The sequence below is a fragment of the Gadus chalcogrammus genome, chromosome 8, assembly GCF_026213295.1.
Source record: "Gadus chalcogrammus isolate NIFS_2021 chromosome 8, NIFS_Gcha_1.0, whole genome shotgun sequence".
Lineage (NCBI taxonomy): Eukaryota > Metazoa > Chordata > Actinopteri > Gadiformes > Gadidae > Gadus > Gadus chalcogrammus.
In genome coordinates, this window is record NC_079419.1 from 13,322,650 (window position 1) to 13,341,333 (window position 18,684).

The window sequence follows — 18,684 nt, forward strand, 5'->3', positions numbered from 1 at the left end:
TTTACCAGTTTTTTAACAGTTGGTCACAAGGCTGAAATATCTTTTTTCTGAAGATATTGGTTTTAAAGTCGTTTTATGTAAGAGAGGGGACAAAACAAAATTCTCAATCACAATATGCTAATCCTTTCCATGAATGTTTTTCCTCATTCTGAATCATTTTCTTCAATTGCGATCATCCTCTAATAATCTAGGTCGCAAGTCACTCAAACAGCGTCAGCACAGCTATGATGAAATGAGCGTTGAGGTCATCTGCTGGCAACAATGGGCCGTACCTCTGAGTGAATTTACAGAGAATCCTAGAGGATGTCACAACATCCATCCGGTGGAAACTGATTCTTGCCCAACACACACATTGGCACCAGGGCGGAGTGGGGCCCTGTCGTTTGTCCATGCTGGGCTACTGTAGAAACATGGAGGTGCATCCTAGCATCTGTGGGAGAGGACCCGCTCCCTATGTAGATATAAATGCCTCAATCTAAGGTAATTTCTTATTTTCATGGGATTATCAATTATAGACAAATTGAAAAGTACTTGATGAGTATAATATTCAATTTCTGCCAAAAGCACTGTTATTTTCAACAAAATAACCACTTTCATCCAAAGTGATTTGCAGTGAATTCAGATACACGTCATCAAAGAGCAGGTAGGGGTTAGAGAGTAGAAAGACAGGTCCTGTGGGAGGGTTAGACAGCACAGACACAGGTCATTAATGAGTAGGGCCGGATAAGACAGTGAATACAGAGGCTGGTCATTAAGGAGCAGGTAGGGGTTAGACTGTACAGAGACAGGTCATTGAGGAGCAGGTAGGGGTCAGACAGTGTGTGCAGAGACGGGTCATTAAGGAGCAGGTTAGGGGTCAGACAGTGTGTGCAGAGACGGGTCATTAAGGAGAAGGTTAGGGCGAGGGCATCTTGCTGACGGGCGCCTACAGACTGTTGATATTGGGGCATCAAACCCTGAACCTTCCATCTGGGAAACGAAGACCCTTACCACCAACGCAGCTTGCCCACTGCATCCATCCGTCAACGGACGACGGAAGGCGTGTCTGACGGATGGGGTATTTGCCGACGGAGCCACGATATGATTGGCTGACGGATCTGTTGCAGCCTGAAAAGTTACAATTTTCTCAACTTCTGAACGCAAGAGACGGAGCCGACGGAACAGACGGACCCACAATGCATTTCGGGATCTCCCCCATACAAAGTCAATGAGATCCGTCAACGGACGGATGCAGGGGGCAAGGGGTGTAACCTGCAGTGTTATTAACCTCTTTTGCCCCCTCTCATCTGCCTACAATATCATCCCCCAGGGACGTGGTCAGTAGTACTCTGCTCATGGATATTACTCATTAGGCAGTCTGGTTATATACAAGGGACATTAACGCTTCAAAAGATTCAAATTAAACAATGATTGCCTAATATCCCTTCGTAGCTTGAGTCAGGATAGTGACGTAACCCCTAACCCATTTCAGGCGAGCAAGGTTGGGCAACACTCCGCTTACAGGAAATCCGACTTGAAATGACCACTTTGAGATGGACCACTTTGTTCAATTCATGTTCCATGAATTGAACGACTAAGTTTTACTGAACCACTAAGTTCCTGATCATTTTAATTATCAGGAACTACTGTCAATCAGAACAGCGATTATACAAGCGATTAACAAAATACACTGGAAGACCAGGAGAGTCAAATGTCCCTTGGCTAAATGACTACACATTCAATAATAATACCAGAGAAAGGTATACGTTTATGCAATTCCAATTTATTGGGAAAAATAAACATCCATACATCCATACACACGATCCCCATGAATTGACCGCGTTAAGCAATAATATCGTTAAAAAGTTTGCGTTTCTTGGACTCCCCTGTCTGGATCTCCTTCCAGCGTGGACGGCGGCTCACAAAGTGGGACAGGGCGAAATTGGACCACACGTGACGTGCAAACTGGTCCGAACGCAGCCGGGTCTCGCTCGGAGCTGGGACGAGACGGAGAGGGAGAGGGCACAAACCAGGTTCATAATATTATAATATTAACTACTATTTAGAGTCGCTGACACACCAAAGTGTTAACTTGAATGTTAAGAGATATATGCACTCCTAAGACACTATGATACCTTGAATAATATTGTCTCCCAAATGGAATATTTATACATGATGTAGATATCTACATCATAGTTCTGAAACGATAGCTAGGTTTGTAAAAATAACTAGCCTAATTAATACCTAGCGAATGAACCACTTCTCACTCATGTCAGACAGAATAGCTAGCAATGTATCTACTTCTAACTATGGTAGAAAATGAAACTTCTATGTAAAAAAAGCAGCCCAAGGAAGCCGTCAAGTCAGACGGCCCACAGTTTTTCCAGTTTGCGGTTCGGTAAAGTTAGATCACTTGAGGGGGTTTGAAATTACTGTATGTTCATTTGAACAACATCTTCACTTTATAAAAATCACAGAATGGCACCAAATCTGTGACTTAATGCAGACCATACTCCGGGTCAAAATTTCAGAACCAAAAATGCAATGAACAGTGTAGAAACCGACCACGATACATATAGCGGCAACTAAACGCAGAATTACAATTCTAGCCAAGAGGTAAACAAAACGTTGGACCCAAATCGCCATTTATGGGTTACCAGGTAAAGTCAACCTTGCATTCTGACTACACCCCCCCGATCTGAATGAAGCGAATGGAGACAGCGGATAGCTGAACAGCAATATAGCCCCACCCAAAAAAAAAAAGCGTCTGGGTGGGAACTAACTCAAACAGGATTTTTTATTTTCCTTCCACATGAAACGGTACCGCGAGAACCTATAATATCTGTTGATCAATGTAATTGGGCGTGGCGTGTTCAATAAGGGGAGGGGAGTGGGCATTACCTAGCTCGGCGGCGATGCCCTCCCGCTGGCTGACTGAGGCGCTGTTCCAGGCTGCCTCCAGCAGGCGGCTGCCCGTCCTGGAGCAGGCGATCTGGACAAACTGGCCCTGGATCAGCAGGACCAGGTGGGGAAATTAACACATCGCCGTCAGGAATGGGTTGTGGTGCAGAAGATGCATCAAATACAAACACAAATGTAGTAACAATGGGAGACATTGGATATTTATATGATTTTTTCTCACAATTGATTAAGTTGCAGTGTGTGGCCCCTCCCACTGAAGAGGTGGGCCTTTTAGAATGAAAGAACCATAGCTAGCCAGGCTGTGAGGGGTTTTCTGAAGGTCGATAGTAAGATTGTAAACAAAGAGGTACAGCATTTCTTATTTGTAGAATATATCAGTTATAGGATGTGATTTTATAAGATTATAGCCAACATTATTGAAATCACAATCATTCATATACATATATATACAGGTTATATTAAGCCACAAGCTATTACTTGCTATTGCTACCCAATCCAACCCTGACCCAACCGGATTGGGCAGCGGCGTCACTGAGAGTCCCTCGAGTTTTCTGAACAATGCAAGGCTACGCCCATATGTGGAAATGTGTCCTATACAGTTCATTCATTGCGAAACGTGAACTTAATATGTGGAAGGTCATAGAAGCCAGACGCTGCTGAAGTCCATATAACCGTTGGTGTGCGTGTTTGATGATCAAGGACATGACAACGTAGGTAGGTGTGGCTGGAGATGAAATGTAACTGTGTGGTGGTGTTGGTGGCTAGTGCTAATGTGCAGGTAACCCTGAGTGGGCGTGGCTAGTGCTAATGGACAGGTAACCCTGAGTGGGCGTGGCTAGTGCTAATGGACAGGTGACCCTGAGTGGGCGTGGCTAGTGCTAATGGACAGGTGACCCTGAGTGGGCGTGGCTAGTGCTAATGGACAGGTGACCCTGAGTGGACGTGGCTGATGATAAAGGACATGTAACCCTAGGTGGGTGTGGCCGGCGATAAAGGACATGTTAAACTGAGTGGGCGTGGCTGATGTTCAGGACATGTGACCCCGAATGGGCGTGGCTGATGGTAAAGGACATGTGACCCGAGGTGGAATGGCTTGCGAAAAAGACGCGACCATAGATGGACGTGGCTGGTCTCGTACCTCCATCCTGCGTAGGATCTTGCCCCGCCCCTTGTCGCTGGACAGGGTGATCAGTGCCTGCATCACGTGGCTGCCGGCCGGGTCGGAGCTGAGGGTGGCGAGGTCGGCGGGGGCCAGGGCCCGAAGGCTGCCCATCAGCAGGGAGCGGTCCTGGAACCGGGCCAGCGCCTGCACCAGCCGGGACCCGTGGTAGCAGATGGAGGACAGGGGGACCTAGTTAGGACACGGACACACACACACACACACACACACACACACACACACACACACACACACACACACACACACACACACACACACACACACACACACACACACACACACACACACACACACACATTAACCAAGAGGGCAGGGCAGGAAAGAGATAGGAATAAAGAAGAAAGCAAGCTAGAAAGAATGAACGAGAGAGAAAGATAAGGATTGACTTTATTCATCCCACGAGGGAACTGAAGATGCAACAGCGGGTGTCCCGACGTAGGCAAAAATCGAAACAAAAAAATAAATAAGGGATTTAAGGGGACAAATAAATATAAGGCCTGAATTAAAGACGTTTAAAGTTATCAAGTCGTCCCATTCCAATGTCAACGACAAGCAAACTAAAAAGGCTGATGCATAAAGATATGAATGAACTGATGAGTCATCGTCCGTTTTGGCAGTTGCATTGGGATAACAAATACACTTGAGTAAAGAATAGTAGGCTATCTGCCCGTGTTAAGTAGGGAGGGATGGTTACGCAACGAAATGTAATGCATGCCCCTACATTTATTTTCTTCCAATAGCAGCTATCATGAAACGAGGAAAGAACATACCATCCCTTTTTGCCCAAGTAAAGAAAAAAGGGAGTGGAACAAGGTATTGAGAGAGCTGAGGAGCAGGAAGAGCCAGGAGGCATGTGATGAAAGTGAGGGCCCTGACACAGAGAGGGAAATTCCAGAGTGAGAAGGATGAAGAAGAGGGTGAGGAGGAAGAAAACATACAGATGCAGAGAGAGGACCAGCCGGAGGTACAGCAAGTTGATCCATGTGGATCAAGTACTGCAATCAGGTTTGTGATGAAGGTTATTTCTGTTTGTAAAGCAGTGCAATTATAATTTCCTTGTAGGCCTACTGTGTATCCTTAAAATGGTGCTTTCTGTGTGTAAACTCAATTTTTGTGCCAATATTGCTCTAACCTTTCTTTTTTTAAGCATATACTTGGCCTACATCTTGCACTACATGCAGATATACATGCAGAAGCAAATACATGTTGTAGTTGTGCGCTATTTTTACTGTACATCTTTCTACAGATATCAGCAAGTCCAAGAATGATGTACCAGTACAGGGGGACAGAAAACAACGCTTCAGGCCAAACTGATATAATCTTCGTCCATGGCTTGAGTATTCTGTCGTAATGGACTCTACATATTGCTATGCGTGTAGACATTTTAGCACACTAGATGCCCAGACACTGTTTTGATTCAACACCAGGGTTTAGAATCTGGAATAAAGAAGCAACTAAGAGGGATGCAGGGCTTTCAGTTCATGCAAAGTCTGAACAACACAAGTGTGCAATGATAGCATGGAGGGATTACCAAAGAGCTGTTAAAACTCAAAAACATTAACATTACATTAAAACAAGTGGGGAAGTGCTGTTACTTATAGCTACACAAAACATGCAGAGTGGTTAAGTAAAAAAGCCATACAGTACAGTTGAGTAGTTTGTTTTAATGAGGGATGTTTTCTTTGAGCTATTTAGACTGTGCAAGATTGCTGTAACCCTTCCTGTAAGCTCAGCCTATTGGGAACACAGTTTATCTCTGAAACTGATCAAATAAATAGGAAACGGCACATTGTTGTGCACTTCGTTGTAGCCTGTCGATTTTTTTCACATTGTTGGCACACTGTATTTATACCATGCACTGTATTTTTAATTTTTTTCTCTTGCACTCTTGTACAAAACAAATGTTTATATGATTTTGATGATTTAGGGCATAAGCTCCATCCAATTTAAGATAGTTTGACAGAAAGATACAGACTGGTAAAGTTATAAACTCTTTTACTAATTAATGTTTGATTATTTTGAATTAAAAGCCTTTTTTTGTGCCCCTCTGTTTAAACACTGGCCCCTCCTTGGGCCCCCTATAATTATTTCTCTAGAACCGTCACTGCTGATGAATTATTTCACTGAGGACTGAGGGGAATGAGAGAGACAGCTACAGCGGTGATACCTCTTTCTTTAGATCGCCCTCTGCTGTCTCAGAGGCGTAGTACACCTCGTGGGTGAGGAGCGAGAGGAAGAGGGGGAGGCAGCAGGCCTGTCTGGTGGCGGGTTCCTCACAGTGAAACGCCTGTCGGGAGGAAAATGCAACACAACCACACACCATTCAATTCAGCTTCAATTCAATTTGAATGAGTGGAATAGCAAACTAACCTCAAAACTAAGGTCAGAAATCAAAGAGGTCGTGAGGTCATTTGGTCGCCTCGTCCCGAGACTGCGCAGACAAAAGCTTTATCCAAACAAATGCTTAACTTTAGTACTAGACACTTACACTGAGAAGGTGCTGCATCAGCTCGCCTTGCTTCTGCCCACTCTCTGCACAGCTGTCGGCCAATTGGACGATTACGCCCATGTGACCCGTAGCCAAGATGGGCTCCAGGCCCTCGTTGAGCTCGTCAAACACCTTTGAGAACTGTAGAAGAAGAAAAATAGATTGGAGATAAAGGCAGGACCTACAATGGTCGTCCTCTGTGCTCAATCAGTGCAAGCAAGGCAATAACAACGCCACGGTGAGGGGTTTGATTCCCACCTGGGACCACCCATGCAAAGAATGTAACCACTGGTCTTGTCATGCCGCATGGCACCCTATGACGTCATCATGCCTACCACTTTGAGATTGGCCGAGGCCGCCACCAGCCTCTGGACGGGGAAGTTGGCGATCTTGTGGAGGGCCAGGTCCACCAGGTGGCCCCGCAGGTGGTCCCTGTAGAGCTGCCGCAGCAGGGCCTTGGAGGAGAGCTTGAAGACCACCTCCAGGAGGCGGCTGGACGCCTGGTCCTTCAGGAACACCAGCAGAGGGCTGCGGGGGGAGGGGGGGGGGGAGAAGAGGAGATAAGGTTCATCACATACAAGGCTGGTTGTGTGTCATTGTTGGCAGTTCAGGATTCAAATGAGTCACCTAGAAAAAGATCTTTCCTTGAACCCCGGGGGAGAGGGTTTATGTCCATCGTAAAATAAAATGACGTTTAAGTTTTAGAAGCTTAAATCATTAGTATGCCAGTGCAGTGATAGATTTTAATTAAGTCGAAGCTGTTGGATAAAAAAAGTATTATAGAAACCAGATCTATGAAAAAGAACCATGTCCCTAGGAGGATTATCGTATGCTCTGACACCCGTTACCAGTATAAAACAAGCCGTATGAACCACTTCCTATGGTCCCGGGGCTCACCTGGTTCCCGGTGCGGCGCTGCGGGTGCCTAGGTACTCTGCGATGCCCGCCAGGAGCTTCCTGCAGAGCTTGGGTCGCTTCCTGTGGGCCACGGTCAGCATGATCTGGAACACCACACTGGCCACCGTGTCCGCCACACTCACTGCAGACAGACAGACAGACTCAGGACACGTCTGTAGCCTCAATCAGACCCATCAGGTCATGATGACAACAGCAGCCCTCCCATTTATATATGAACAGCCACATGGGTCGACGATATTATGTTATAAGATGTGCATTAAAAGAAAAAGCCTGAAAAATGTATCAGGCTACGTATCTTCCATTTTTGGGCATCTACCGATCCTACAAACTACACCGCTGATGTTTTCTTCGTCATAATTATTATTCTCCTTCTGTCTCCCTAGAAGGAACATGGCCAATCAGGACTCACCGTTGACGTTGGTCATCAGCTCCTCCGTCAGACTTTTGAACTCGTACCAGAACGACACGGGAGCCTCGAAGTCCGTGAGCAGCGGGGGGCCGGGCTTCCCCTTCGCTCCTGCCGTGAGGGAGGAATCAAGACAAGACTAAAAGTATTAAAAAATAACCAGGCAAGTGGCCGTTCTGTGCTATGAGTTATGAGTTATTAATCCTCTTGCCCTGCAATCCTCCCCTGGCGCCATCTCCTCCCACCTCACTACAAACTCCCTGACAGTATCTATAAATATTTTACTGCCTTTTTTTAAACGTTCTTGTCCCGGGGCTCTGAAGACAGACCGGTGGGCCGAAGGAGAGGGACGGCCTCCCATGAGGCAGAGCACCGCAGGTCAGAAGGAAAATACACAACACCAAGTGGGTCCCGTGTTGCGGCCTTCCATTCTGATTGATATTTCCCATTTGTCAGTTACTGTTGAACATTTGTAACGCCAATTCACCTGGCACCACACCATAAACCTAGAGGGGTGTCCATCCCGTCAGATCCTTGGCACCCCACAGCTTTATAGTGGGGGCCCGAACCGATGACGCAAGGATTGGAATATGAACGCTCTGGATGGTACGCGTGATGACCGCAGAGACTCTGGTCGGCCGTCATACGTTTAAGCATACGTACGACGGTCAAGGTAAAACAGTCCTACACAGGACGGTCCACTTCTACGCTGTGTACCTGGGCGCGTGTCGATGCGGGGTGGGGGCACGCAGCCCGCCAGCACGTGCAGCAGCGTGCGGACGGCGTGCGAGCCGTACAGGTGCTTTATGAACTCCACGGGGTCCTGCCTGACCGCAGCGCTCAGCAGTAACACTTGGCTCTCCAGGGCGCCGGCCTCAACCTCTTCTGGTGAGTCTGGAGCGAAAGCGAGGGAGGATGTCAACCGGACATGCATTTTTTTTGTGTTGAATTAAAAAAGACAATTACATTGAGTACACGTTGTTAAATGAATGAGCAGGTATGGGAAACTTCCTCTAGGATGCAGGCAGGTTGACTGTGGGCACTGGGAATCAAACCAAGAACTTCTGGGAGTCTAACAACTTAGTAGTAGCTAAGAAACTATCCATCTCAAATAGTACCCAAGCTAGGAGAGTTGCAGCTTTCTCCAAAAAAAATGCTACAGCGAAAGGGGTCTGCTTTAACATCTCAGCCTCGATCAGAACTCTAGCGCCTAGGGATTCTGCCTCCCTGCCAAAGGGTTATGGGTTCGAACCCCTACCTGCTCATGAGGGAGACACATCTTACTTGATTGTCAGTCACTTTGGATAAAAGCGTCTAAAAATTCAAATATCCAGCATGACCTCACAGAAGGGACATAACCTCACCTGTCCAGCGACACATCTGTCTGAGCGCACTCTCCACCACATGACCCGCACAGCGGTCACACGACATTGCCTTGTAAGCTGCCGACTCCTCCTCCTTCCCTGTCCACAGCTCAGCTAGCACCGCCCCCACTTGGTCCAGGCTGGCCAATGGCATGAGCTGCTGCAGCGTGACACTCCCCGTCTTGTCCATGGCCACCACCTTAGCCTTGCCCTTCACCTCTGCCAGCACGTTCTCCACAAACATCCCTGTGGGTGAGATACAGCGAGGGTATGATGTATAACCTGTGTTCAACAGTTGGTACATTTTTTATATGAAACACATTAGATGTAGTTTAAGGCACAAATGTGGGAGGAACGCTTTAATGCAAGTTACTACAAAGACTACAACAAATACATATTTTAAAAGGATTTTTAATTTGTTATTTTCTCGTTTGATTTACACGGCTATTCTGATGCTGTCACATTTGAATGTCCTCTACTGTGGTTAATAAGGATATTGTATCATTAATTTGTTGATGAACATCTCACTGAAAAAACGTATTTTGAAAGAAAGTTACACATACTTGGACTAAGTGCAATTATCAAGTTTCCAGACAGGTTCAAATTTAGCTGATTAATTGATCCTGTTTGTTTTGTGACTTGTCGCCTCTGATATCAGTCTCGGTACATCGCATTTATCAAGATATCAAAACAATTGACTTGACAACCGATGATTGATCAAGGGAAGCTCAATATGTAGATAGAGAGTACTCATCCACAATCTTTCCGCTCAAACTTTATACAAATTTCAGCTACCATCTCACCTCTTTCTTCGTCGTCCTCAAAGGCCTGCCCGAGTCTATCTCCAACCCGTCGGAAGTAGCCCACACTCAGGGCGTCTAGGCCCTTCCACTCTCCACTGCGCTGCTTCGTCTCCTTCTCCCCGGCTCCACCTTGCTCCGCCGCACCCTGGAGCCTGCTCTTCTTCTGGTCGTCTTCTCCAACTCCATCTTCAGAGGGATGTTGTCTCCGGTTGCCTCCCTTCTCCCACGGCTTCTTGTCCTCTTTCTGCAGCATCTTGAAACTTTCCCCAAACCGTTGTCATGAGAACCTCTTTGTGATTAAGTTTAAAACAGAATCATTCAAGTCAAAAACATAGTAGGCGGCGGTCCGCTGCAAACTGAGCGATATGTGTACGTTTGATTGTAATGAACTATTGACTCATTTACTGATAATCACAGATCTTTAGATTACTTTCAGCATGTGTTGAGAAGAGTGGTGCAACGATACAGTACAAGATCACATAGCTAGAATATGGTCAATTCCACTGCAATGTATGACATGCAACAATACGGAGACGAACTTTTATTTAACATCCAAAAGTGACCCCTATTCGTAATAGAAATCCAATAGGTCAACACAATTTGAAGAAAATGAACCAGCGTAACTCACCAAAACAAGCCCAACTCACGTGTGAAATCAAAGCACAGCGTTCTGCCGACGCAGAGTGATGACGTAGGTAACGAAACGTCGTGTCAAAGCGATCTCCGAAAGTATGGCTTTTTTAACAAGATTAATAATAATAATAATAATAATAATAATCATAAATTATTAAACGTATGAATATTATGTAAGAAATATTATTATTTATAATACTATACATTTGATAAGGGGTAGTCCTGCTTGTATTTTTATTTTTGGAAATGCCAAACGGATTTTAAAATATTTGAGAAATATTATTCCCCACAGGATTGTTTCTTCATTTGAGGGCACCGAAAAACACCCACTCGAGCATCCCAGCGATCCCAGCAACCACGCAGGCACCCTAGCAACGCTTCATCAACCAGCCACAGCACCCTAGTAACCATTGAATGTTGTTGAATAAGAGGCTAGAGATGCAGTGTGGCGAAATTATACAAACAGTGAATGTCACGACAGTTGTTATTTTAGAGCATGTTGTTAAAAATATATATAGTCCTTTGTGGTTAAATAACCTTTACAATTTGTATTTGTGCTTAACCTAATGCTTTAGCCTAAAAAAAATAATATATGTATATATTAAAATACAAAGACGGCATTTTGCTAGTTTAATTCGACTGAAAGGGTGTCTTGTTTTAATTATAAGTGGGTATCTCAACACAAGTCTATGCGTCACCTTTGCAAACCCAACCCGGCCTCTAGAGGGCAGTCTTTCGTAAAGACTCTTAACAGCGAGTTTTTAACAGGGTCATATAATTCAGAACTTTACTTACCTGTAGCCTACTTATTGAATGTTTACTAAAAATGTTTTTTAAGTTTTGAATTCTAATTATGATTTTAAATCTATGTGAAATCCTACCCCGAACCAGCACACGTCCAACTTTCCCAGACATTCATCCTTACTTTGCATTTGCATTGTGAAAAAACTTTTTTTCTCAGCTCATTGCATTCCCCTTTGGAAGAAAAGTCAATGATACTCTTCGTGAAGAATAGCCTATTGAATGTGAGTATTATATTCAACCTTTAAAAATCAAAACACTGGCATATAAATAGTAATACGTGACGCACACACACACACACACACACACACACACACACACACACACACACACACACACACACACACACACACACACACACACACACACACACACACACACACACACACACACACACACACACACACACACACGGAACACCTGGCATAGCTGTCGTCCTTTGATCCGCTATTAATCCACATTAGCAGAATTTCATGGAAATGACTCCGGGGGTGTTCACACAGTAATCGCTTTGACCTGCTCCTCTTACCTCTCTGGTCGACAGGGCAACCAATCAACCAATCAAAAGCGAAGCCTGGTTTGAGTGAGTCTGGCTTCGGATTCTTTATGGATTGGTTGTTATCATTTCTCTCAGAATATATGAATATGTGTGTCTGCTGTTCCCCGCAGATACGGAGCGGGAGATGGCGGTGACCTTTTTGGGGAGGTAACAACGAAAACAAATCACCCAGACTCAGGGGGAATCGAACGGAAGTCTCGCTTTAATGTCGACGAATCGTCGCAGCATGCTCTAGGGCCTGGCCATCCACGTCAGTACACACACACACACACACACACACACACACACACACACACACACACACACACACACACACACACACACACACACACACACATGGAGTGTGTCCACCTGGGGTGGTTCACCCTGCAGACTATTTAAAGTATTAGCTTGAACACACACATACACAAACACACACATTCAAACACCTGCTGGGGAAATATAGAGTTAATTAGTTATGCACAGTGATCACTGAAAATGGAAACATGGTTATAGCCAACACCTTTTTCGGGCGTATTGTGTCTTTTTTTTCTTCCATCCCTTTCATCACTTGTGTATCTCATTGGTATTCAGAAACTATTAATTGGCTCGGTCTTATTCCTACTTTATTCCTAATTCATTTAAGGTTTCACATAATGTCACACACATCCCGAGCTGCCATGTTGGTGGGCTTCACCATTAAAACAGGAATGATAACAAATGGTAATTCTAGAATGTCTGGTACCGCACTGGTGGTTTTGAACTTATTTGATGGAACTTCAGATTGAAACTATCCTACAGCTTGCCCAAGGCCATTAGATCAGAGTGCTGCTTGATGTTTTCAGTAAATGAATGAACTGATCCAAGGAGGTTGGGAATTTGAAGCTGTAAAAGGGTGTAACCAAACAATGTTATTTTGGGTTGTGTAGAAACAAAGCCCCCTGAGTCATAGAAGGTATTTGCCCTATTTGCACATATCCAAATATATATTTTATACTTATATGTGTGTGTGTGTGTGTGCGTGTGTTTATTTATACCTGATAGAATTGTCTGATATCTCATGGAGCCTCCTCCTGACTAATTCTTGAGCATCAGGAGAGCGTTTGCTGTGTTCAACGCAATGGTCAAATATTCCCACCGAAAGTCAGAACCATCGTTAGACTGACAATAAATCCCCCCATAACTGCCTGTGTGTCACCTTTCGTTGCGAGTCATTTTTGGAAATATTTCCATCTCTCCCCCGCCTGCACTCTATCAGGGTCGACTCCTGTGGACCTCCGGAGAAAGGAAGAAATGTACAGGAAGAGCGGAAAAACACTTCAACAACAGCCTGCAACCTCGGAAATATCCAAACAAATATAGGACAATGGGGAAGCCAAAGAACACTGGGACTCCCGGTCTCCGTGACAACCGTCTCCAGGCAACCGGCGTTCCTCAAAGCGTTTATCTAACCCCATCTCTCGCTCTCCGTCTCGCTCTCTCTCTCTCCTCCCCTCGCTCTGTCTCTTTTTATGGCGTCAGTCTTTGCCTTCTCCTTCTCAAATGTGCGGTGGTGTATTTCCACCTGTAATGATTAACCTCTTTGTCTGCTGGTCTTAAGAGGCTGACCCCCAGGAGCTAGCTCAAGGGCAGGTCAGTATCACAAAAAAGCCAAGACAAGCCCTGCTAAGTACTACATTTAAGCATGTCGACTTTGTCGAGTGATTCAAACTTAGGTAATTTAGCAGAGGCTTTTATCCAAACTGACCTATGGATTCAGCCTCCTATGTTAAGAGGTAAGAGGTAAGGATTATTCATGGTAACCTTTATAGAAGCCTTTATCACACAACGGCTTCACACACCCTGACTTGAGCACACATACCCTCCCCCTTAAGTCCTTGTAAGGGCATGGTTAAAACCTAGTTGGAAGGGGAAAAACACCTTGAGAAGGAAAACAGAGGGATCCCTCCTTCCAGGAATGGTTAGGAACGCAGAATGTGCCACACAAAGCAGTAGTAGAATCCTACAAGCATACACGTTGTAGCATTAAAACGAGAATAAGAGAGGCATAAACATGAATTCTGTTTATTTCTCCATGGGGATTGTCTGTTGATGTATATGTTAATTAGTTATTGGTACAGACAGTAAACCATTTCAAACAAAGTAAAAAAAAATCGAATGAAAATGCAAATAACACTTATGCTTCATCGCATTCCAGTGACAACTCGTCATCGCGTAATAACCCCCGTAACAAGATAAAATAACTAGTTTATTCATGAATTCATTAATTCATGACCACAGAGGAAAAACAAGGACGAGACACCCGTTAACCACGTCAAAATACAAATTGATTTCCCCTCGGAAAGAGAGAGTGCTCAGTCAACGGCGACAGACGCAGATGTGTGTCAGACATGAGCCTCCGAAGCGTTCTGAAGCCTACTTTAACGGTATTCGTGTCGTTCAGTTGGGCCTCACAAAGCAACGCTACTAACACGGTATTGTCAGCCAAGAAAATAAAAGCGAAGAAAATCAAATGAACCAATGGGAATAAGACAAACAAGAAACAGCCACAGGTAGTTAAGGTTTTGTTTTGTAAATATTATTGTCCAACTTTTTGTCCAGTTTTCAGTCGGCGAAGACAGTTTGAACCGGTCGTAACCGGTTGATATAATCATTACCTAATGGCGTTTCATTTATTTCGTTATTTTCTTTTTTAAAACCTCGCTCTAAAATCCATATTTTCTCACTTAAAGGGATCTTCTTGTGATTGCAGGCTCACAAAGCAGCGCTACACGGCATCGATCCGGCACCTCGCGTTTCAAGTCCCAGGTGAAGGTGCCCAGGGGAGGGGGAGAGTTTGGTGGTGGTGTGGGGGGGGTGGGGGCAGTGTTCGAGTGTCCGAAACCATCAGCCGTGACATGCTAGCTTCATTTTTGGGGTGAATCTCCTGAAAAACAGTCTGTGCAATGTCGTGTCTGATCGCATTGAGCGTGAAATGAGAATTGATCACGGATTGCGTCGTGAATTGCGAAAACTGTTCGGGTTCGCTGTGGTAGTTAGCCGCTGCCAGCACTGCCGGTCCGCCTTTAGTGCCTCTTAAAAAGCGTCTCTGTTTGGGTCGATAGGGTCGTCTCTTCACTCTCTAAAGTTGTGTACTAGCGGGGGGATAGCATGCTATCACCGAGAGACACCTAGCGTAGAACTACATAAGATGGCTATCAGCTCTCTACATAATCCGAGTCACAGGGGTGCGTGTGCACGTGTGAATTGGTTTCTCCAGATTTCTCTCCCCGTCGCTGCCATTTTGTCCCCATAATCTGTCCATTCAGCTGCTTGATGAGACTCACCTCCTGTTCCCTTTCTCCTGCTATTTAACATCATCAGGGCTAACAGCAGACTGCAGTTCATCGAAAATGGCATCATGGCTTATTCTACCGATCCCCTGGCTCCCACTGGGCTTCTCTTTGTCCCTATTAATGAACCTCTCTGTCCTTCTGCTGTTATCTAATTGCTGGACTTGGACTTGACTTTTTTTAGCACAGCTCAGACCAATTTCTTCTGTTTCTCTCTCTCTCTTTCCCCTTGCAGCTCTTGAATCTCTTCTCGTCTCCCTCCTCCTTCCCCCCCTACTCCCCCTCAAACTGTCCTCCCTTTCTCCCTCTGATTCATCCATTTTTCCTCCCTCCCTCCCTCCCTGTCCTCCCCTCCTCTCATGGTCTTAGTCCAGTGTGTGTGATGTATATGACTCGCCGTGTTCAAAAATAGGCATACGTACGTATGTGGGTCCCCTGTATGCGTGCCTGTGTGAGTGTACTATGCATACAAAGCCATGGATGCATGTACGTACGTACATACGTACGTAAGTATGCATTGATGCATGTATGAGTTAATGTATGTACATATACATGCATGCCTGTGAGTATATGCATGAATTGTGTGTGTGTGTTTGTGTGCGTGTGTGTGTGTGTGTGTGTGTGTGTGTGTGTGTGTGTGTGTGTGTGTGTGTGTGTGTGTGTGTGTGTGTGTGTGTGTGTGTGTGTGTGTGTGTGTGTGTGTGTGAGTGTGTGTGTGTGTGTGTGGGTCTGTGTTCCTGTGGGTCATTTGTTCCTGCACGCCGCACGGTGAGGAGGGTGGGTGGGGGGGGGGGGGTGTCACAGGGCGCTCAGGTCATGGCAGGACCGCGACTTCTGCCGCAGGATCTTGCTGCCGCGCTGGCGGCTCATCTCGCGGTAGCGGCCGCGGTCGCGGTCGCGGCCGTACGAGCGCGGCACCAGGCCCGCCAGGAAGCGCTTGGCCTTGCTGGTCAGGCTCTCCCTGCGGCCCGAGCCGGGGTCCCCGTCGGTCCAGCCGGGCCCCACGCAGTCGCCCCGGGCGGCCCGCACCACGCTCTCCAGCAGCTCCCCGGTGCCGTGGTCCAGGGAGGCGGACAGCTCCAGGTAGAGGCAGTCGAACATCATGGCGCTGGAGTGGGCCTCTGGGGAGACAAAGGAGGTGGGGTTTCAATGCTGCCATGGTAGTTCTGTTGAACACGTTCTTCTGATGCAAGAGAAGGAGGAGGAGAAGGGAGAGGTGGGGGAGGAGAGACGGAGAAGAGGACAGGCACGAGAGGAGGACGGGGGGAGGAGGAGGAGAGGGAGGAGGAAGAGACAAGGGAAGATGGGTATAGGGGGGAGGAGGTAGAGAGGAAGGAGGAGGAGATGGAGAAAAAATAAGAATATGAATTTTTTTAAAAGAGAGAGAGAGAAGGAAGAGGTGAAAGGAGTAGGAGAAAAGGGTAGAAGAAAACCAAGAAAAAGAGGAGGAGAGGGAGCAGGAAGCTGAGAAGCACATGTTGTATCAGTATCTTCTTAACTGATTCAGGAAGAAGACAAGAATATGGAGAGGAGGAGGAGGAGGAGAAGAGGAGTAGGGCGAGGAGGTGTAGGAGTAGAATGTAGAATGTCATGAGAGGTTCTGCAAATAGCCATTAGTCTCTGGACTCCCTCACAATACACCAGAGATTAACATATTGGGTGACCTCACCCATCTAAAAATAGATGCAGAGATAGGGAGAGACAGACAGAGAGATAGAGACAGAGACAGAGTGAGCGAGAGTTAGAGAGAGAGAGAGAGAGAGAGAGAGAGAGAGAGAGACACCAAGGACAGTGGGAGAGACAGAGAGACACAGACAGACAGAGAGAGAAAGAGGGACAGAGAGAGAGAGAGAGATAAACTAAAGGTGAGCGTCCACACTGGGTGAGGTATAATCTATAATCTTGTCAGATGGTCCAAATGGCAAAAGCTCTTTTCCCCTAACTGTGATTTCACCGGATAAGGGAAAATAATAACTGCCACTGTGGGGCGGACATTTTGTCCTGAACAGACTGTCCACCCAGCTGGTCAGAAGGGTGGAGGCCAAACCAACACACGACACATGATACTACAGTATGTTGAGAGCATGTCAGGCCAAGCTCGACATTTTTTATATATTTTTTTCATTCTCTCTAGTAGCGACGGAAAGACCAAAAACACTGTTATTACAATTGTCCAGTGTATAAAAAGAGTCCCTGAATCCAGAGTGGACATGGGGTCACAACCAGAAAGGAAGCAGCTGCTGGGAGCAACTAACGAGGCAAGAAGCACTTTCACCATGTCCCATCACCATCACCCATCACTCCGCATTCAAGCATCCATCCATCACCTCATTCATCCATCCATCACCTCATTCATCCATCCATCACCTCATTCATCCATCCATCACCTCATTCATCCATCCATCACCTCATTCATTCATCCATCACCTCATTCATCCATCCATCACCTCATTCATCCATCCATCACCTCATTCATCCATCCATCACCTCATTCATCCATCCATCACCTCATTCATCCATCCATCACCTCATTCATCCATCCATCACCTCATTCATCCATCACCTCATTCATTCATCCATCACCTCATTCATCCATCCATCACCTCATTCATTCATCCATCACCTCATTCATCCATCACCTCATTCATTCATCCATCACCTCATTCATTCATCCATCACCTCATTCATCCATCCATCACCTCATTCATCCATCCATCACCTCATTCATCCATCACCTCATTCATCCATCCATCACCTCATTCATCCATCCATCACCTCATTCATCCATCCATCACCTCATTCATCCATCCATCACCTCATTCATCCATCCATCACCTCATTCATCCATCCATCACCTCATTCATCCATCCATCACCTCATTCATTCATCCATCCATCACCTCATTCATCCATCCATCACCTCATTCATTCATCCATCACCTCATTCATCCATCCATCACCTCATTCATCCATCCATCCATCACCTCATTCATCCATCCATCACCTCATTCATCCATCCATCACCTCATTCATCCATCCATCACCTCATTCATCCATCCATCACCTCATTCATCCATCCATCCATCACCTCATTCATTCATCCATCACCTCATTCATTCATCCATCCATCACCTCATTCATTCATCCATCACCTCATTCATCCATCCATCACCTCATTCATTCATCCATCACCTCATTCATTCATCCATCACCTCATTCATCCATCCATCACCTCATTCATCCATCACCTCATCCATCCATCACCTCATTCATCCATCCATCACCTCATTCATCCATCACCTCATTCATCCATCCATCACC

At 45.8% G+C, this 18,684-nt stretch overlaps 2 protein-coding genes across 3 annotated transcripts in view; both read right to left on the bottom strand.

Moving 5' to 3' along the window:
• Positions 1-1,690: 1,690 nt before the first annotated feature.
• LOC130388259 (nucleolar protein 9) lies at positions 1,691-10,760 on the bottom strand. 2 transcript variants are annotated; one of them, XM_056597681.1, is made up of 12 exons: positions 10,689-10,760; positions 10,061-10,320; positions 9,258-9,503; positions 8,611-8,787; positions 7,897-8,004; positions 7,467-7,608; positions 6,905-7,097; positions 6,570-6,710; positions 6,249-6,368; positions 4,040-4,252; positions 2,881-2,986; positions 1,691-1,976 (listed from the first exon to the last, which is right to left on the bottom strand). In XM_056597681.1, exons 2-12 carry the CDS (start codon positions 10,311-10,313, stop codon positions 1,822-1,824), a joined length of 1,854 nt encoding a protein of 617 aa, XP_056453656.1. In that variant the 5' UTR covers positions 10,314-10,320; positions 10,689-10,760; the 3' UTR covers positions 1,691-1,821. The 2 variants fall into 2 exon arrangements, with proteins under 2 accessions (XP_056453656.1, XP_056453657.1); XM_056597682.1 differs by having other exon boundaries at positions 10,061-10,349; positions 10,689-10,734.
• A 4,959-nt stretch (positions 10,761-15,719) lies between these two features.
• rem2 (RAS (RAD and GEM)-like GTP binding 2) overlaps positions 15,720-18,684 on the bottom strand; it is a 31,862-nt gene continuing 28,897 nt past the window's right edge. Inside the window, exon 5 of the mRNA XM_056597544.1 lies at positions 15,720-16,485. Within this exon, the coding sequence (XP_056453519.1) occupies positions 16,163-16,485 (323 nt within the window). The 3' untranslated portion in view covers positions 15,720-16,162. The remainder of the gene's footprint in view (positions 16,486-18,684) is intronic.